Here is a 19,751-nt window from a genome sequence, read left to right as displayed (position 1 = left end):
CGGGAGCTGCAGCTCCTGCACTTCGCACTCTTCCTGGGCATCTACCTGGCTGCCCTCCTGGGCAACGGCCTCATCCTCACTGCTGTAGCATCCAACCACCGCCTCCACACCCCCATGTACTTCTTCCTCCTCAACCTCTCCGTGATTGACCTGTGCTGCATCTCCACCACTCTCCCCAAAGCCATGGCCAATTCCCTCTGGGACACCAGGGCCATTTCCTATGCAGGATGTGTTGCACAGGTCTTTTTCTTCTTCTTTTTCTTTTCAGCAGAGTATTCTCTTCTCACTGTCATGTCCTATGACCGCTATGTTGCCATCTGCAAGCCCCTGCACTATGGGAGCCTCCTGGGCAGCAGAGCTTGTGCCCAGATGGCAGCAGCTGCCTGGGGCAGTGCGGTTCTCTATGCTTTGCTGCACACTGCCAATACATTTTCCCTGCCCCTCTGCCAAGGCAATGCTGTGGACCAGTTCTTCTGTGAAATCCCCTCCATCCTCAAGCTCTCCTGCTCAGACTCCTACCTCAGGGAAATTGAGCTTCTCACATTTAGTGGTTTTCTGTTTTTGGGGTGTTTTGTTTTCATTCTTTTCTCCTATGTGCAGATCTTCACGGCTGTGCTGAGGATGCCCTCTGAGCAGGGCCGGCACAAAGCCTTTTCCACATGCCTCCCTCACCTGGCTGTGGTCTCCCTGTTTCTCAGCACAGGCATGTTTGCCTACCTGAAGCCCCCCTCCATCTCCTCACCATCCCTGAACCTGGTGATGACTGTCCTGTACTCGGTGATGCCCCCAGCAGTGAACCCCCTCATCTACAGCATGAGGAACCAGGAGCTCATGAATGCCATTAGGAAAGTGATGTCATGGAGATATTTAAGGATGTACTGATGAAACTGGCTGGACCTTTTTGCAGCTATAAACTGCTTATTTTCTTCTTCAGATAAATTACAGTTTATGTAATGATAGGGCAAGCTGTCTTAACTTCTGGATGGATTAAATTTGTTTTGTTTTTCATTTCCCCTTGTGATATTGTTTTCCACAAAGAAATGCTGTTCTTCATCCCCTTGTACCAACATATCTTTTGTGACCCTGAGGCTTTGCATAAATGAGGAGCCAGACTCTCTGTGTATTTAAACAAAATAAATGAAGCCACAACTTCTTTGTCTGAAACCCACTCTCAGCTGATCAGGAACTAATGGGACCGGCAAACCCTTTCTGGCTGCAGCAGCTCGGGCCTAGCTGCCCTGGCCCTGGCATAGCAGGAGCTGCATGAGAAACCCCAGGGATGGCACGGAGGGGCTGCAGGCCTCTGAGGATCTGCTGCTGAAGAGAGCAGAGGACACAGCAGGGGACACTGACCTCTGTATGCTTCTGCCTCAGATGTTCCCCTCTGTGAGGCGGAGCCCTCTGTGCCCCCAGGAGCTGCTGTGGCCTTCAGAGGGGCTGGGGCTGTGGTGGCAGTGCCCAGAGCCCTGCAGCAACCTGCTGTGGGCACTGTCTTGGGGTCACCCCAGCCTGGGCTGCTGGGCTGGGCTGGGCAGAGGGCAGGGAGGTGGGCAGAGAGCAGGGAGTTGGGAGAATTGGGGGGAAGATGGGAAAGGCTGGAATGGCTGTTAGGCCATTGCTCATATCTCTGCCCACCAAGGGCATACGAGAGGCTGCTGTCCCTCACAGCCCTGCCTGTACTCTCTCCCTTCTCACACTGTGCTCTGTCATACCTAACACTTTCCCATGCCTTGTCCCACAGGCTCCCACCCCATGTCCAGCTGGCATCACTGCAGGGCAGCCCTCCCCAGGGCCCAGGCATCTGCCTGCAGCTTCCACAGCTGCTGCTCTTGATGGCCTCCTGAGGCCTGCCTGCTCCTGGCCCATCACACTGTTGTGAGGAGGTGACCTCAGCAGCAGCCCAGCCATGGTGGCTTGACAGAGCTGTCCCCTGCCTGAGCTGCCCCCTGTGTCCCATGGGGTTTGTGATGCACTCGATGACATCATGTCTGCCTGCCTGCCACCAGGCAGTCAGGTCACTGCAGTAGGAATGGCATCACAACCCACCTCCCAGCCATGTCACTGGGACCTTCCTCCACGTCTCCTCTCTCCCCACCTCCCAGCACTGCTGGGTTGGTTTCCTGATAGTTCAGGTGATGTAAAATCCATGATTCCCAGCCACTTGCCCGTCTCTCTCCCAGTTATCTATGTGTACATGTGTAAATCTGCAAATACATTTACCTTTACTTGCACAAATAGCTGTAGCTACACAAATACAGCTGTAGCTATACAAATATATTTCACTATACAGACAGAAAGATGTGAATATTCCCATCAAGAAAGGCAGATAATACAAATGTGTATATATATATCTTCCCCTGTACTTGCATTGCCAGAATTTCTCTTATGCATTGCACTTCATCTCCTCAGTGTTTGAGGTATTTCCATCTGGCCTTACGAAACAGCCCATGCTGGAAATCACCTTTCCAGCAGAGTGTGTGGACATGTGCATTTTCCACTCTTCTGCAGAGTTCCCCTCCACTTGCTCTTGCTCTTTGGTCATTCAGATACTTCTCATATACGCAGTTGCTTCTAGGGAGTTTGGGGAGGTTGAACTTGCCTGTATTTCAGTAGTTCCTCTCATCATCCCTGTAGCCAATTCTGTATTTCTCTTTTACCATTTCCAATATCTGTGTCAAAAATTTCTTGTACAGTCATCTGTTGTGGATGGTGCACCTCATTGGAGGCAAGTTAGAGTTGACTCACAGTTGTGGACTGTGCTTTTGTTTGGTTGCTTCTTTTATTTTTGTTGGTGTTTGTTTCTTTTTAATATACTTTTTTGTAAATATTAAAAAAAGACACCCCCACACAAAAATAACAACAAAAAACTATGTGCAGCCAGACGTCTGAGGAACCACAGAATTTCTAGGTTGGAAGAGACCTCAAGATCATCGAGTCCAACCTCTGACCTAACGCTAACAGTCCCCACTAAACCATATCCCTAAGCTCTACATCTAAACGTCTTTTAAAGACTTCCAGGGGTGGTGACTCCACCACTTCCCTGGGCAGCCTGTTCCAATGTCTAACAACCCTTTCGGTAAAGAAGTTCTTCCTAAGATCCAACCTAAAACTCCCCTGGCGCAACTTTAGCCCATTCCCCCTCGTCCTGTCACCAGGCACGTGGGAGAACAGACCAACCCCCACCTCGCTACAGCCCCCTTTGAGGTATCTGTAAAGAGCAATAAGGTCTCCTCTGAGCCTCCTTTTCTCCAGGCTGAACAAGCCCAGCTCCCTCAGCCAGATCATAGAGTCCAGCTCCTGGCACCACACAGGTCTGCCCAAAATTTTAGACCATGTGACTAAGTGCACAGTCCAATTGTTTCTTAAACTCTGACAGGCTTGGTGCCGTGACTCTGTATCTGGGGAGCCTGTTCCAGTGTGTAACTATCTCTCAGTGAAGAACCTCTTCCTGACATCCAGCCTGAACCTCACCTGTCGAAGCTTGACACCATTCCCTCTGGTCCTATCACTGGTCACTAAAGAGAATAGAGGGGTGCCTGCCGCTCCACTCCCCCTCGTGAGGGAGCTGTAGACCATGACGAGGTCTCCCCTCAGCCTCCCCTTTTCCAGGCTGAACAGGCCAAGTGACCTCAGCTGCTCCTCATACATCATCCCCTCTAGGTCCTTCACCATCTTTGTGACCCTTCTCTGGACACTCTCCAATAGTTTCATATCCTTTCTGTACTGTGGTGCCCAGAACTGCACACTCAAGGTGAGACCCCAACCGTGCAAGGTAGAGCGGGACAATCATCTCCCTCAACTGACTAACAATGCCGTGCTTGATGCACCCCAGGATACGGTTGGCCCTCCTGGCTGCCAGGGCACACTACTGGCTCATATTCAGCTTGCTATCAACCAAAACCCCCAGATCCCTCTGTGCAGGGCTGCTCTCCAGTGTCTCGTCACCCAAGGAACAGAGTTCCCCTGAAGGAGAGCAGTACAAGGGGAAGGGTTTCTGGTACACTCCTGAGAGGCCTGTGGGAGCTGCAGGCCACACCAGTCTCTGAGACACTAGACAACTTTCCACCAAGATCCAGATCCCAAAGAGGCACCAGCTCCCAGGGAAACCTGGCCCTGATTTGTCCCCCATCATGAGGACACATTGAGCCATGCCCAGACAAGCCCTACGGCTCAGGGCAGCCCTAGCATGAGGACCCAAGAGTCACAAGCTCCCACAGCAGCCACAAGCCCTGTCCAGCCTCCCCCACAGCCCACGACTTGCACCTTTGGACAGCTGACAGCCCCTGTGTCACCCCTTGAGAAGGAGCTCCTGACACCCTTACCTTTCGAGGAGAGCTGCAGGAGCCCTGAGAACATGGCAGTAAGGGTGGAAGTAATGGTCACTCTCCAGGAGCCCTTCATGCTGCTGGCCCTCATCTCAGGACAAGGGATGCCCGCCCTGGCTCCTCAAGCACAACTCCTCTGCAAGGTGCCCCTGCTCCTCTGCCCATCAGCGAGGGTTGGGCAGGGAGGGTTTTGTGACATCAGGGCTCCATGCACAACAGAAAATTGTCATTTTATTGGTGTAAGCCTGAAAATTGCCTACCTTTTTTTTTTTTTTTTAAGAATTTCAAAAATTTCACTTCAATCAGCACACTGCAATCAGCTGAAATGATTGAACACTTCTAATACAATATTTGAGGTGTCCCATGAAACCAAAATGATCATATTTAATGATGTCTATTACAGCAGGACAAAAAATACTGATCTTCCCTTGGCATTGCCAGAACTCTGTCTCTTGTGCACCTCATTTCATCTTCCCCGTCAGAGAATCATAGAATCATAAGCCAACGTTGGAAAATACCTCCAAAATCAGCTGGTCCAACCGTTGCCCTACTGCCAATGTCACCCACTAAACCATGCTCTTAAGCACCATGTCCAGCTTTTCCTTAAACACCCCCAGGGACAGTGACTCTGCCACTTCCCTGGGCAACCCATCCCAATGCCTGACTACTCTTTCTGAGAAGAAATATCTCCTAATTTCTAACCTAATACCCACCCCCGATACAATTTGAGGCCATTCCCTCTAGTCCTATCACTAGTTTCCTGTGAGAAGAGGCTGACCCTCAGCTCCCCACCACTTCCTTTCAGGTAGCTGTAGAGAGCAACAAGGTCTCCCCTGAGCCTCCTCTTCACCAGACTAAACAACCCCAATTCTCTCACCTGCTCCTCATAGCACTTGTTTTCCAGGCCCTTCACAAGGTTTATAGCCCTTCTCTGGACATGCTCCAGCACCTTGATACCCTTCTGGAAGTGAGGGGCCCAAAACTGAATGCAGTACTCGAGGTGCAGCCTCACCAGAGCCATTCTACCCCAATCCTGTAGCATTGCATAGGGTTATTTTGAGCAAAGGGCAGGACCTGGCAATTAGCCATGGTGAACCTCATCCCACTGGCTTCTGCCCATCGATCCAACCTGTCCAGGTCCCCCTGCAGGGCCTTCCTACACTCCAGCAGTTCAACATTTCCCCCCAACTTGGTGTCATCTCCAAACTCACTGAGGGTGCACTCAATTCCCGCATCCAAATCATCAATAAAGATATTAAAGAGGATGGACCCCAACAACAACTGCTGGGGAACACCACTGGTGACTGCTCGCCAGCTGGATTTCACTCTGTTCACTACTACTCTCTGGGCCTGGCCATCCAGCCAGCTTTTAACCCAGCATAGAGTGTGCCTGTCCAAACCATGGGCTGCCAGCTTCTCCAGGAGAATACTATGGGAGACTGTATCAAAGGCTTTGCTGAAGTCTAGGTAGACTATGTCAACAGGCTTTCCCTCATCCCCCAGGCAGGTCACTGGTCATAGAAGACGCTGGTCAGGCAGGACTAGCCTTTCAGGTATTTCCAGCTGGCCTGATAAAAGAGACCATATCAGAAGTCACCTTTCCAGCAGACTATCTGGACACGTGCAGTTTCCATTATTCTGCAGAGTTTCCCTCCACTTGCTCTTTGGTCATTCAGATAATTCTCATGCATTGAGTTGCTTCTTGGGACTTGAGGGGAATTCAACTTGCCCGTCCTTTGGTAGCCTCTCTCGTCATCCATGTAGACAACTCTGTAGCTGTATTTCTCATTTACCATTTCCCATCTATTTGAATCAAATGTTTTTGTACACTTATCCCCTGTGCATGGTGCAACTTGGATATGGCCCACTGCTGTGGACTTATTTTTTACTATTTTTTTAACATGTGTTTCTTTGCTGTATTTTTTGTTAAGTATTAATAACAAAGACGCACATGTAAATAACAAGAAAAAACTGTTTGCATCTACTTTTCTCTGGTAAGGAGGCAGCAGCTGGTGCAAAGAAGCTGTAACATCCACCTGCAGTGGAGAAGTCTGGTGTAATTAAAAGTGATGCAAGTCATGGTGGCTGATGAGAGAAGTGGTGGGGATGGAGAGCTGAGCAGCAAGGTTGTCCATACAGTCTAGGACTTCAGGGGAATGCGTTTCCTATCCATCCAGACCTCCTTAGGAGACACTTTGGATCCATGTCAACTGGTGAATGCTGCTAAATTAAATAAGCTTACATAGGAAAATGTTGTTTTGTAAAGTGGTTATTGAAAACTTCCTCTTTAAACTGCATTCTTGAAACCTCACTAATTAACTGTACAAGTCTGGAAGACCGGATAAAAATGGCTGAATTGTAATGAGCCCCATGGTGCATTTGGTGCTGAGTCCATAAACTTCAGGTAGTAAGAAGAGAATGATGCAACTGCAGGAGAAGTTAAAGTCAGTAGGAAACTTTGAAATGTCTGGGAGTATTAATAGGCCCCAGTGAGGGTCATTACTGACAAGGCCTCCCCATGGACTTGTTAGAACAGACAATTGGAGGCCATGATTGCAGGTAGACAAAGGCACTGGGCAGGAGACTCTGATGCTGAGTAAAGGCCTTGGTTTGTTTGGTGAAGCAGAAAGGCCAAACCCTGGCCCCAAGCACCTGGGAAGGGAAGTCCTGTCCCCCACCCATGGCTCAGCGCTCTTCCTGGGGCAGTGGGATGTGGGGTGTGTGATGCTGTGTGAAGGACAACGCTATGACACCTGCTGGCCTCCCCACTGGGTTGCTGCCCTGCACTGTCCTATCACTTCCCACTTTTCCCTGCAGGCTGTAGGCACCCGCCTTGCTTCTCCACTTTGCTCTCACCCTGGCATTTCCATATTTTCACTGTTGTCTGCCCACCCTCACTGGCACATCTTTGAAACACAATGGCATGAGCTGACCACAGACTTCTGCGTGACCTCTAGCACCACGGCACTACCCTTTCAGTGACATTTCCTCCTCCCCGCTCTTCATGCCCGCTCTTCACCATCCAAACAGCACTTTGTAGCAGTTTTGACATTCTTCTGCTGTTTCTCATCACCAGAGAAAGCTCTGTAATTCACAACCCCCTTTTTTAGTAGGTGTCCAAAGCCGTCAGTCTTCTGGAGCCCTATGGCCTGACCAGACAGAAGAAACCTCACCAGGATCTTCCAAGCCATATAACTGCTGCTGGCCTTTTAGCTTCTCAGGTAGATATAAAACCCACACCCAAGGCCTCTTCCTGCATGGGGCCTGTCAGGCTCTCAGACAGAGGGCATCTCACAATCAGTGTGCCAAGCAGGTGCCTTCTGCTGCCTTATCAGGGATGCTGGCAGGTGTAAGTTGAAAAGCACAGATTTCAGCCAGGAGGCAAGGGCTGACAAATCAGCTACTTCAGGAAGAAGCCACCTCAAAGGCCCTGTCCCCAGCCATGTTACTGCCACTGGCCTGTGTGCTCCAGAGTCAGAGGTGACCAGATGGTTTTAATGGATTTGAAGTTTCTGAGGCACAACAGACCTCCAAATAATATACCCACATCGCAACCTGGTTGTGGGCCAGGACTTGATCCAATTAAAAGGAAAAAATTTAATGGATTTTATCAATAAATTTTCTACCATACCATTGCTTCAAATATGGAAACCATCTTCACAGGATCTACTGTGTTCATAGTAATACACGATGTTTCTCTCCCTTTGCCTCTCTTTTCTTCTTACTCTACCTTTCAGGATTTCAGAGAGCTCTCCAGTAGAGAGAGCCATTGAATCACAAAATAACTCATGTTGGAAGAGACCCCTGAATGGCATCCTCTTCAGATTTCCTGCTCAAGGGAGCCTAAACTAGATGCGGTTGGTCAAGGGCTCCTCTGTGCTTGGCACCACCCAGAAAGGATCTGAAAGTGTGCTCCATCCTGTAATTCCGAGAGTTAATGACGACATTCAACAGTGTTGGCCCAAGTGCTGATCATTGAGGGATGCTGCTAGGAACTGCCTGACAGGAGAACTTTGCAGCACAGATGACACCTGGGCCTGATTGTCCAGCCAAATTCCCACCCACAGCCTCATCCATTTGTTAAGTCCACATAGCATCAATCAGGCTATGAGAAGTCTCTGGGAGACAAAGTGACAGGCCAAGGTGCAGGTAGACAGTGTCCCTTTCTTTCCCCTCCCCTATGGGTTCAGCAATCCTGTTTTTGTCCTTCAAGTGCCTGGAGGTGGCTGTGGAAAAACTTGCACCATCACCTTCTGAGGGACTGAGGTGAGGCTGACCAACCATAATTCTTTCCACCCTCTTTTCTCCTCTTCTGGAAGACAGGTTTGATGTCATTCCAAGTCTCCAGAAAGCTCTCTGGTCCCTCTGGCACATTTGCTGACATAGTCCGGGAAGGAAAGGGAAGGTGATGCAGGAGACAGGCAAGAACACACAAGTTTTTCCCTTGCACACCCAAAGGCAGGGCATTGCAGTGGTTGTGGTGTCCCTGTGGCACCTGCTGCCTCTCCCAGATTCTGGGAGGCACCCCAGCCCTGCAGTGCATTGCCCTGCTCTGCACTCATCTGAGATGCCCCACAGCATGAGGAATGGACACAGGCTGAGGGCATTTGTGCTCACTCAGGTTTACCTCAGTACACGCACAAAATGTACACACTGAAGCCTCATCTGTGCAAGGCATGCAGGTGGAGTTCTGACTGATCCATTCTGTGTCCTTCTGTGGAGGAACAAAACAACCTCTCTGAGCTGGGTTAAGAGCCAAAAAAGTCACCCAAGAAGTAACCAGGACAATATCCAGCCCTTGTTCTGTACCATTTGTATCATGACAGGTCCCAGACTTTCCAATACATCTTCATTAATCAGCACCCCGCAATTAAAACACAGATATCATTCCCTTAGTCTATGGGCCACCTCTCTGAAATCTTCATAAAATGTTCAAGGAGTCCATTTAGTCCATGAATTGGGTTCTATCTCTTGTTGTGGCCCCAAAGGACAGGAGAAGACATATGTTACATGGAGTGACAGGGCACCAATGCCAGCTCAGGTTAGGTCACTGCTGCACTTGCACTGCTCCTTGTGAGGCTCCTCTGCTATTGGTTCGAGTGTTTCCTGCTGTGGAACATGGCTGCGTGGTGCTTATCTGCCTGCTGGGTTAAACCACAGCACAAACCAGGCTGCAGAATCTGACTCATTGCAATGAGCTCCTCCCCTCACCCCTGCTCCAGCCTGGGCTTGTCCACCGGCCACAGTCCTTTAGAGGTGTATCTGCTCCAACACAGCCTTATTCATGAGCCACAGTCCCTTCAGAGCTTTACCTACTGTGTCATGGAATTACCAGCAGCCACGGATGCTTGCAGGTGTGCCTTCAGAGGTGTACACTTATCCATGGGCCACATTCACTTCACAGGCATACCTGATTTAGTGTGGCCTTTTCCATTCCAGAAGCATGATGTGGAGTTCTGGCCTGCAATGTAGAGATTCAATACAAAAACAATTCAAGCAAATGTGGGTCTGGGACATACATGTATTGGCTGATAGAGGACCATTAGGATCAGGCATTGGAAGAAGCCTGATGAGGAAACCACAGGTATTGGTAAATCCTCAGAAAAATAAATGGTTCTATTTCAAGATAAAGCCAGAAAGGATGGAGAGAAATTAGGACAGCTTTGGCAATCATGGGGTCAGAGTGAGCTGGGAAAGTGAGTGTGTGATAATAGCATGCAGGGATGCAAGCACAGTTAGAGGAAAATCTGGGACAGGCTGTGGAGGGGGATGGCAGAGGGCCACTGTGGGGCTGGAGCCCCCAGTGGAACTGATGTCCTTAGGACTACAGCTGCAGCCTCTTCCACTGAGGCCCATCAGAGGACACTGGCCCCTTACAGCCCCGAGGCCATGTTACCTCCTCAACCCCACAGAGCCTGGCAAGTGTCCTACCAGTGTCCTACACTTGGAATTGCACACTTCCACATCACACTGCCCTTGCCAGAGCCCCGAGCAGCCCAGGAAGTGCAGGATCCCCCTTCCCAGGGGATGCGCTCAGGCCTTGGCCATCCCCCTTGGTGAAACGCATCAAAGGCTTTCAGAGTAACTTCTCCATTTGATTTTCCACCTGTAACCAGTGCCTCTGATTTCCTCCTCCACCATCTCCAGGGATGGGCACCTTGTCTGGTTATTTCTCTCGTGGCCTCTTCTGGGATAACCCTCATCAGGGTTGGCCAACACCCTCAAACATTTGGGGTCTTGCTTCTGTCCTTTACTTCTTCAGACCTGCTTCAGGATCTGCAGTTCAGGAACTTGGCAGCAGAGGGCAAATCAACATGCAAAACTCCCTCACAAGCCAAGGCTTTGGGCATAATTCTCCTGAAGTCTTCAATTCCTATGGGGTTCATTAGGGAGATGCCAGGAATCTCCTTAAAGGAACTGACTTCAATAATAATAATAATAATAATAATAATAATAATAATAATAATAATAATAATAATAATAATAATAATAATAATAATAATAACCCTTCTAGGAAAGAATCTAAGAATCTCTTCTTTCTGCTGTGTGGTTTTTTTTAGTTGTCTACCTACAGATAAAATACCAGCAACCTCTAACTGATATTAATTCTGAATGTCTTCTAAGGGACTTTGAACATGTTTTTTTAAAGACAGAAGGTCCTGTGTCATATCTCATAGTCCCAAATGAGTGCTTCAGCTGTTCCAGGACATCTTTGAGGCAGCAGCAACATCTCTGTGGGCAACTGAATCAAGTCCTGAAGGACATTGTAGGCCAAATTGAATGTATGTGGAAAATTCCTTAATTTAATGTAATAAATTTGTAAGAAGACCTCAGTTTCAGATTTTTTTATGCTTGTCCACAAGTTCTCACCTTTTTTTTTTTTTAAATAGGTCATGTATATGGACCAGCAAGATGATGACATCCCCCTTTATGTAAAGAAAAAAAAATGCAACTCTTTCCAAAAATATATTTCTTCCCAGCACTTGGAAGGGAGATTATGTTCCCAGGACATGCACATATTGGCACATTTCACCTTTACATCTCAGGGCTAAGCAGAGCAGAGAGCAAGGTTAGAGAAGTTGGATACATCCTGCTTTTATCTCTTTGCTGTCAAGCAATGGCCAGTCCTGTGCTAGGACTTCCCTCACACATCCTTCCTGTTTATGAGCCAGCCAAATCTTTATGGCACAAGTGGCAGACTCCAACCAATACCCAAAAGCCCAGAGCACAGACTTATCTGTGACTCATAGAATCATTTAGGTTGGAAATGACCTCTAGGATTATCCAGTCCAACCTTTAACCTAGCACTGCCCAGTCCACCATTAAAACATGTCATGTAGCCCTACATCTTCATGTTTTTTAAAGACCTCCAAGGATGACGACTCAACTACTTCCCTTGGCAGCCTGTTCCAATACTTCACAACTCTTTCAGAGAAGAAATTGTTCCTAATATCCAACCTAAACCTCCTCTGGCAGAACTTAAGTCTTATCACTTTTGTCTTATCACTTGGTACTTGGGAAAACAGACCCACCCCAACTTCATTATAGCCCCATTTACAGTGATTGTAGAGTATGATAAGGTCTCCCCTGAACCTCCTTTTTAAGCCCAGAGCAGAGCTGAGGAAGGCAAATATGACCCATGTCTTCAAGGAAGGCAAGAAGGAGGACATGGGTAACTAGAGGCCAGACAGCCTCTCCTCAGTTCCTGGGAAGGTGATGGAGCAGCTAATCCTGGAAAACATTTCCAAGTACATGGAGGACAAGAAAGTGATCAGGAGTGGTCAACATGGATTCACCACGGGTTTCTTATGACTTACCAACTTGATAGCCTTCTCCAATGAAAAGACTGCCTTGGTAAGTGAGGGGAGAGAAGGGGATATTGTCTGCCTTGTCTTCAGAAAGGCTCTTGAGATGTCTCTCATAAGATCCTGATAGAGAAGCTGATGACATCTGAGTAGAATGAGGAGGCAGTGAGGTGAACTGAAAAGTGCCTGGACAGCTGGGCTCACAGCCCTGTGACACACAGTCTAGGTGGAGGTCAGTGTCGTGGTTCCTCTCGAGTGGGCAGCCAAGCTCCACCACAGCCGCTCTCTCACTCCCCCTCCTCAAAGAGGAATGGGGAGAAAATATGTGAAAAGGGCTCCAGGGTTGAGATAAGGACAAGAAAATCACGCAGTAATGATTGTAACGGGCAAAACAGACTCAGCATAAGAAGATAGTAAGATTTATTGCTCATTACTAACAAGCTAGAGAAGTGAGAAACAAAGGAAAGAAACCAAAAGCACCTTCCCCTCCCATTCACCCTCTTCCACCTCCTCCCCCTGAGCGGAGCAGGGGAACGGGGGAATGGGGGTTATGGTCAGTCTACAGCACTTCTTCTCTGCCGCTCCTTCTCGGTCACTCTCGTCCCCTGTGCTGTGGGGTCCCACCCACGGGATGCAGTCCTTGATGAACTGATCCGGCGTGGGCTTCCCACAGGCAGCAGCTCTTCCAGAGCTGCTCCAGATATGGGTCCGTACCACAGGGTCCATCCCTCAGGAGGAAACTGCTCCAACCTGGCTCCCCTATGGTCAGCAGCTCTTGCCAGGTCACCTGCTCCTGCGTGGGTTCCTCTCCACGGGCTACAGGTCCGGCCCGGAATCTGCTCCAGCAGGGATCTTCCACAGGTGGCAGCCTCCGTCGGTGCAGGGCCACCTGCTCCACTGTGGTCTCCTCAACGGGCTGCAGGGGACTTCTGCTCCGGTGCCTGAAGCACCTCTCCCCCTCCGTCTGCACTGACCTTGGCGCCTGCAAGGCCATTCCTCACTCCTTTCACTCTCCCAGCTGCTGTTTTTTGTCTCCACAGCGTTTTTTTTCCCTGTCTTAAATATGCTCTCACAGAAGCGCAAAACAACATCGCTTATTGGCTCAGCTCTGGAAAACTATGGGGCCCTTACCGAACATGGGGCAGCTTCTAGATCCTTCTCACAGAAACCACCCCTATGGCCCCCTGCTGCCAAAATCTTGCCACGTAAACCCACTACAGTCAGTCACGAGCAGAGCAATGTGGGGTCAATATTGCATCCTTCCAGACTTCAAACATTTTGTAATTTTGTGATCCTGTGATATCCTTTCTGGCAAATCAGAATTGCTGGGCATCTCCCTGAAGTGCCAGGGCACTGATGTGTACAGTGTGTAGAAGAGAAGGAGTAACCAGAGTTCTGTGTGGGGTTACAGAGGTCTCATTTTGGATAGCAGAGATGGTGTGACAGCCCATAACAGGAGCGCAGCCAGGAGTGGACAGGCTTGTAAGGCACGGAAGGGGAGCAGACATTTCTAAAGGAGAGCAGAGGCAATGCAAGGAACTCTGCCCTGGTGTTGCTGATGAGAGTTCATGGCTTTGAATGAGCAGGCACACCAACATGGGTGACCTTGTAGTTGCTATCACCTAGAGACCTCCTGTAAGGAAGAAGCAGCAGCTATGGCCTTTCTCAGAAAAGTGAAAAATGCCTCATGTTTGCAAGTGCCATTCCTCACAGAGGAAGTTGAAACAACCAGATTTCTGCTAGAATACCAACACAGCAGGGAACAAGCCACGTAACGGGTTTCTCTAGGTCATCAATGTTAAATTTATGAGCACTGTTATTCTTAGGCCAGCCAAAGCCCTCCTGGAGTTGAATCTGGCAACGGACATGAAGAAAAACAAGAAAGACTTCTACAAGAAGTGAATCAGTACATCAGCAGTGAAAGGAAGGCTAGGGAAAAGGCACACCCACTGCTAAATGAAGGGAGGGCCCTGGTGGCAAAGGCCATAGGGAGAGCTGAGGCACTGCTCACTGCCCTCTTTGCCTCACTCTTTCCAACCTTGCCTTCTGGAGTGGCAAGTCCATGAGATCCGTGAGAGGGGTCTTATCCATATTAGATAAAGACAAGGCAGCCCAAGTCTTTTCTCTGGCACCCAGTGAGACAGTGGGCACCAAATGAAACATTGGTAAAACCATCTGAACACAGGAAAGCACTTCTGTACTGTGACTTTGGTTGATGAGTGGCATGGGTTGCTCAGAGAAGCTGTGGAAGCTTCATCCCTAGAGGCAGTCAGATCCCATTTGGACATGGAGTTGGACAACCTGCTCAGGCTGATCCTGCTTGGGGTTGGCCTAGGAAACCTCCAGAGCTCCCTTCCAACCTCAAATGTTCTGTAGTTATGTGATACCTGGCAGTATTTCTGAGAACTTTTCTGTGGTACCTTAAATCGGTCTGAGTCCTGGTGCCCATGGTGCCCAGGAGCGCTGGGGCTGGTGCTGCCCAGGGATGCCAGGAGCGCTGGGGCTGGTGCACCCTCACATCCTGCCCCAGGTGTCTCTTGGTCCCTGGGATCATTGCTGTGACTGAGGGGAGAGGCCGGCCTGGCTGGGGCCTGGCAGTAGTTTTGGGGTGGTGGCCTTCTGGGAACTTGCCGCAGTGCTGTGGCTCCTGTCCACAGGCCTGTCTCTGGGCTGGCCCAGCACCACTGCCCCACTCAAAGCCACAGACCCCAACAGGAGGAAGGAGCCAGACATCTTCAAGACCAGCTCCCACCCGGGATTTTGTACTTTCCCTTTGGTTGATGCCACCAATACTGAGCTTTAAACAACAAGCTCAGCCATCAGGAAGTGAAAAAGTCCCATTTAATTTATATACAGCTATTACTTTGCTACAAGAAAGTCCACATTGATACACACTTTTAAACAGGCTTGGATGGGCTTCATCTGACACAATGCATGTTCATTCCTCAGTATCAGTGGTAGGAGTGAAAGGATTTGGGGGGAGGGTGGGGAGGGATGAAAAGCAGAAGCATCAGCAGTTAAAAATAATGAAATATGAAAACAAGACAAAACATAATAATGCAAAAGAAGGCAACACAAGGTTTGAATGGATACAGGGGGTCACCTTTGGAGAGATATGGGACATTTATGATTCCTGAAAAATGTCCATAAAAGCACTTTCACAATAGCATCCTTTAGTGCTTGCATCCTCATGCTGTAGATGAGGGGATTCAGTGCTGGGGGAACCACAGAGTAAAGAACTGCCACCACCAGGTCCAGGGCTGGAGAAAAGATAGAAGGGGGCTTCAGGTAGGCAAACACACCAGTGGTGATTAACAAAGAGATCACGACCAAATGAGGGACACATGTGGAAAAGGCTTTGTGCCGTCCCTGCTCAGAGGGCATCCTCTGCACAGTCCTGAAGATCTGAACATAGGAGAGAACAATGAAAACAAAACAACCCAAGAACAGAAGACTACTAAATGTGAGAAGTCCAAGATCCCTATGGTAGGAATGTGAGCAGGAGAGCTTGAGGATCTTGGGGATTTCACAGAAGAACTGGTCCACAGCATTTTCTCCGCAGAGGGGCAGTGAAAATGTATTGGCAGTGTACAGTACAGCATTGAGAAAGCCACTGCCCCAGGCAGCTGCTGCCATCTGGGCACAAGCTCTCCTGTCCAGGAGGGTCCCGTAGTGCAGGGGCTTGCAGATGGCAACGTAGCGGTCATAGGCCATGATGGTAAGAAGGGAACAGTCCGATGACATCAAAAAGACAAACAGAAATTCCTGTGCAACGCATCCTGCATAGGAAATGGTCCTGGTGTCCCAGAGGGAATTGGTCATGGCTTTGGGGAGAGTGGTGGAGATGCAGCCCAGGTCGAGGAGGGCGAGGTTGAGGAGGAAGAAGTACATGGGGGTGTGGAGGCGGTGGTCGCAGGCTACGGCGGTGAGGATGAGGCCGTTGCCCAGGAGGGCAGCCAGGTAGATGCCCAGGAAGAGCGCGAAGTGCAGGAGCTGCAGCTCCCGCGTGACTGCAAATGGCAGGAGGAGGAACTCGGTGATGGAGCTGTTGTTGGACATGTGCTGCCTGTTGGGTATGGAGATCTGTACAGGTAGTAAAAGACAACGACATGTTAGGACAGGTTTCTCTGAGTGAAGCCTATGCCATTCCTTTTAGACCTCCCCTGCCATACTCAAATGCTTTTTGCTTCTCTGCTGGAATCTTTGGTTTAGCTCCATGACATGAGCTTCATTTTTAAGGTTCAGTCTCAAATGAGGAACAGGGGGCTCTGGTTCTGGTCTCGCAAGGGAATCAGTCCTGACCAGTGCAGGGAGTGCACAGGAACATGGCAGGAGGGCAAGGTTTTATTTTCAGATTTTGTCATATGAAATCCCTTCTTACACAAAAAGGAATAGTATCACAGAATGGCTCGGGTTGGAAGAGACCTTACAGATAATCTAGTTCCAGACACCTTGCCATGGGCAGGGATGCTACCCACTAGATCACGATGCCCAGGACCTCATCCAACCTGGTCCTGAACACCTCTAGGAACAGGACATTCACAGCCTATCTGGGCAATATGTTTCAGTACCTCGCCTCCCTCTGAGTGAAAAATTCCCTCCGAATCTCCCCTCTTTTAGTTTAAAGCCATTCCCCTGAACCTGTCATTATCTGATTGATCAAAAAGTAGCTCTCCATCTTTTTTATAAGACCCCTTTAAGTACGGAAAAGCTGCAGTGAGGTCACCCTGCTCAGCCCCAGCTCTCTCAGCCGTTCTTCGAAGGAGAGGTATGCTGATCATCTTCATGTCAGCATGTTAACATTTGCATTCCGGTGCTACATAATGCAGTTGGCAGAAAGGAGTTTTAGGGACAATGTTTAATACACATTCTCTTCCCACTCTTCATGCCCAAACAGTGTTCTCAGAAGTCAGAAATCCTGAGCATTTCTGATGCACTCACAGTGAATGGCTGTGAGACCTGAGAGGCAAAGGGATTCCCTGTGGCTCAGAGCAGAGCGAGGGAGCTGGCTGGACTTGTCCCCAACTACCTGAGCTTTTGTAGATGGAGGGCAATCACATTTATGTTACCCTGAAAAGAAGCCAAATGCTGCTGAGACCAGATGAATCCACGACCAATCTGTCAATGCCCAGCCTCTCTCAAGGTACCTGAAAAAAGTCTCAGCACCGCACCTCTAGTCAAGGACACCAATCATTCATTTCACCAACCCAACAGTTGCATGTAGCATCTCTCTGCGTCTTCCCCGGGTTTCACATAACACAGATGCTATGGAAAAGATTTGCAGCCTGCAGGACAGCTCACAGATTGAAAGGACACCCAAGGAGATATCCAAATGACCTGGTGATGGTCCTTCATGAAGGGAAAGTCAACTCTCTCCCCAGCCTCACATATTGCATTGCCCACAACCCCCAGGCAGCTGACCCCCTCTGCAGTTGGAGCACAGGTGGAAATGGGCAAGTGGCTGGAGAGATGCACCTCTGCTCTGCTGGAGCTCTGGCTGCAGAAGACATTATCCATGCCTTGGACTCATGGCCGTGAGGGCAGAGGCTTTTCTGGGTGGGAGAGGAGGCAAGGGGGCATGCTCAGAGGTCTGCACTGAATGGAAAAAAATATGGAGTATTCTGATGAATTCTCCCTCGGACAAGACTTCTTATTAACCGTCCTCTCATTCCCTGATCATATCCCTGATACCTAAAGGTTTTCTTTCTGGGAGCTGTTTCCCTGTCTCTGTTCCTGTTTCTGCTCACAGCCTCATCCAAATCTGTGCACAGTAAACTTTGCCCTTCAGAAACCTGCCAATATGCAAGAGAATGCTTAGCTGCTTGTGCATCTTATCAGGTGGAAAAGGACCTGTCAGAAAGCCCAGATGGAGTCAGCAAAGTCGATGCTGTTTCTTTCAATATGAAGAGGAGAGGCTGAAGGTACATTTGGAGCAGCTCACAAACATACCGATCATCAAAGTTCCAGTTCAGGAGTCTCAGCAATGTGCTCATATTTCTCTTGGATTTCTTCCTGCTTCCTCTCCCTTCCAGTAGAGTAGGCAACTGAAAAGAGGGCAGAAAATCCCTATTTTGACCTTGCTTGCTTAGAAAAATTGTTTGGGAAATGCCCTTGATGTACAATGGATCTGTGAGCAGGCTGCCCCAGGCAGCAGCCTCCCGCCAGCAGCAGGACCCTGCCCTGCCAGGGGGGCTCCTTCCACCCACAGTTTCTCCCCGCAGCGCCCTGGGCAGCTCCCCGGGCAGGCTGAGTGCTGAGCCTGGCAGGCGGCAGAGGCCCTGCCCCAGCACACAGCCCCTGGGGCACAGCAGGGACCCTGCTCTGCACCACAGCCCTGGACACCCCTGCCTGCACCCCTGGCTTCACAGCCTGTAGCCGGCCCAAGACAAGGGAACCCTACAGGCCTCGACAATGACCCTATGGCAGGGAACCCCTGAGCTGGAGCATGTCCTTCTCTCCAGGAAATAAACACGCTCTGTCTACAGCCTCATCTGCTCAAGAATAATCCAGGTCTAGGGCACATCCAGGATACTCCAGTGCATTGCAATGCACTCAGACTTACCGTGTTAAGGGTTGCAAGCATTGCTTTTCCATATACTCTCAGCTTTCTAACACTCCACACAGTCTTTAACAACTGTCCCTTCTATGTCCTCCCAGTGCCAGCTGCAGGCAGTGCCCCCAGCCCTGCTGCGCTGTGCAGAGGAGCTGCTCCTGGGCAGAGCTGTCTCTCTGCAGTGCTGCCTGCTTGCCAGGAGCTCCCCTTGGGCCCAGGAGCCCGGCCCAGCTCAGCAGCAGAGGCCCAGCCCAAGGCCTCCCTTGCTCTGCCCCCCACCAGGCTCCCTGCACATGGCCCTGGGGCTCCAGGGCTCACGGCTCCTGGAAGGCAGCAGGGTCTCTCCCGGGGAACACACTTGTAAGCAGACAAAGCAAACACTGACTGGCCCTCTCTAAACACTGTGCTGACTGATTCCTGCAGCAGGAAATGCCCTACCTGTGTGCAGGGCTATGGGACGTGCCAAAGTTACTCTCTGTTGTACAACTTATTTATCAGTGAAGTGGATGATGTAACAGAGTGCACCTTCAGCAACTTTGCTGATGACACAAAGCTGGGAGGAGTGGCTGATACCCCAGAGGGCTGTGCTGCCATTCAGAGGGACCCTGACAGGCTGGAGAGATACGTTGAGAGAAACCCCATGAAGTTCAACAAGGGCAAGTGCAGGGTCCTGTCTCCTTCCTAGGGAGGAATAACCCCCAGCACCAGTACAGGCTGGGAATGACCTGCTGGAGAGCAGCTCTGCAGAGAAGGACCTGGAAGTCCTGGGGGACATCAGGCTGTGCACGAGTCAGCAGTGTGCCGTTGGGGTGCATGGGATCCTGGGGTGCATTCAGAAAAGTGTTTCCAGCAGGCCAAGGGAGGTGATCCTCCCCCTCTACTCAGCCTGTACTGGTGCTTGGCGTTATTCCTCCCTCAGAAGGAGACACCACCTTTTCTTTGTGGTGACAAATGCATGAGAATCCTGACAGGGTCAGAAAAGTGGCCATTTACTTGCAGAGTAAGTAATAGGTCTGAGTTCTCCTGAAACGCTGCTTCTTGCTTGACAGAGTGGCACACTGCCATAGT

General features: G+C 49.8%; 2 protein-coding genes across 2 annotated transcripts in view; one reads left to right on the top strand and one right to left on the bottom strand.

The window, feature by feature from the left end:
- Window positions 1-14,032, top strand: part of LOC311216533 (olfactory receptor 14C36-like) — a gene marked incomplete at both ends in the record, with an annotated part of 49,785 nt that extends 35,753 nt beyond the window's left edge. Inside the window, 3 exons of the mRNA XM_084298061.1 lie at window positions 512-849; window positions 8,539-8,591; window positions 13,957-14,032. Of these exons, the coding sequence (XP_084154187.1) occupies window positions 512-849; window positions 8,539-8,591; window positions 13,957-14,032 (467 nt within the window). The remainder of the gene's footprint in view (window positions 1-511; window positions 850-8,538; window positions 8,592-13,956) is intronic.
- A 1,197-nt stretch (window positions 14,033-15,229) lies between these two features.
- On the bottom strand, window positions 15,230-16,189 carry LOC311216532 (olfactory receptor 14A16-like; the record flags this gene model as incomplete). Its single annotated transcript, XM_084298060.1, has 1 exon — window positions 15,230-16,189. The coding sequence occupies one exon, from the start codon at window positions 16,187-16,189 to the stop codon at window positions 15,230-15,232; it is 960 nt and encodes a 319-aa protein (XP_084154186.1).
- Window positions 16,190-19,751: the final 3,562 nt, after the last annotated feature.

Source organism: Netta rufina, assembly GCF_964035555.1.
Source record: "Netta rufina genome assembly, chromosome: 18".
Lineage (NCBI taxonomy): Eukaryota > Metazoa > Chordata > Aves > Anseriformes > Anatidae > Netta > Netta rufina.
This window is presented reverse-complemented; position numbering and strand designations above follow the sequence as displayed.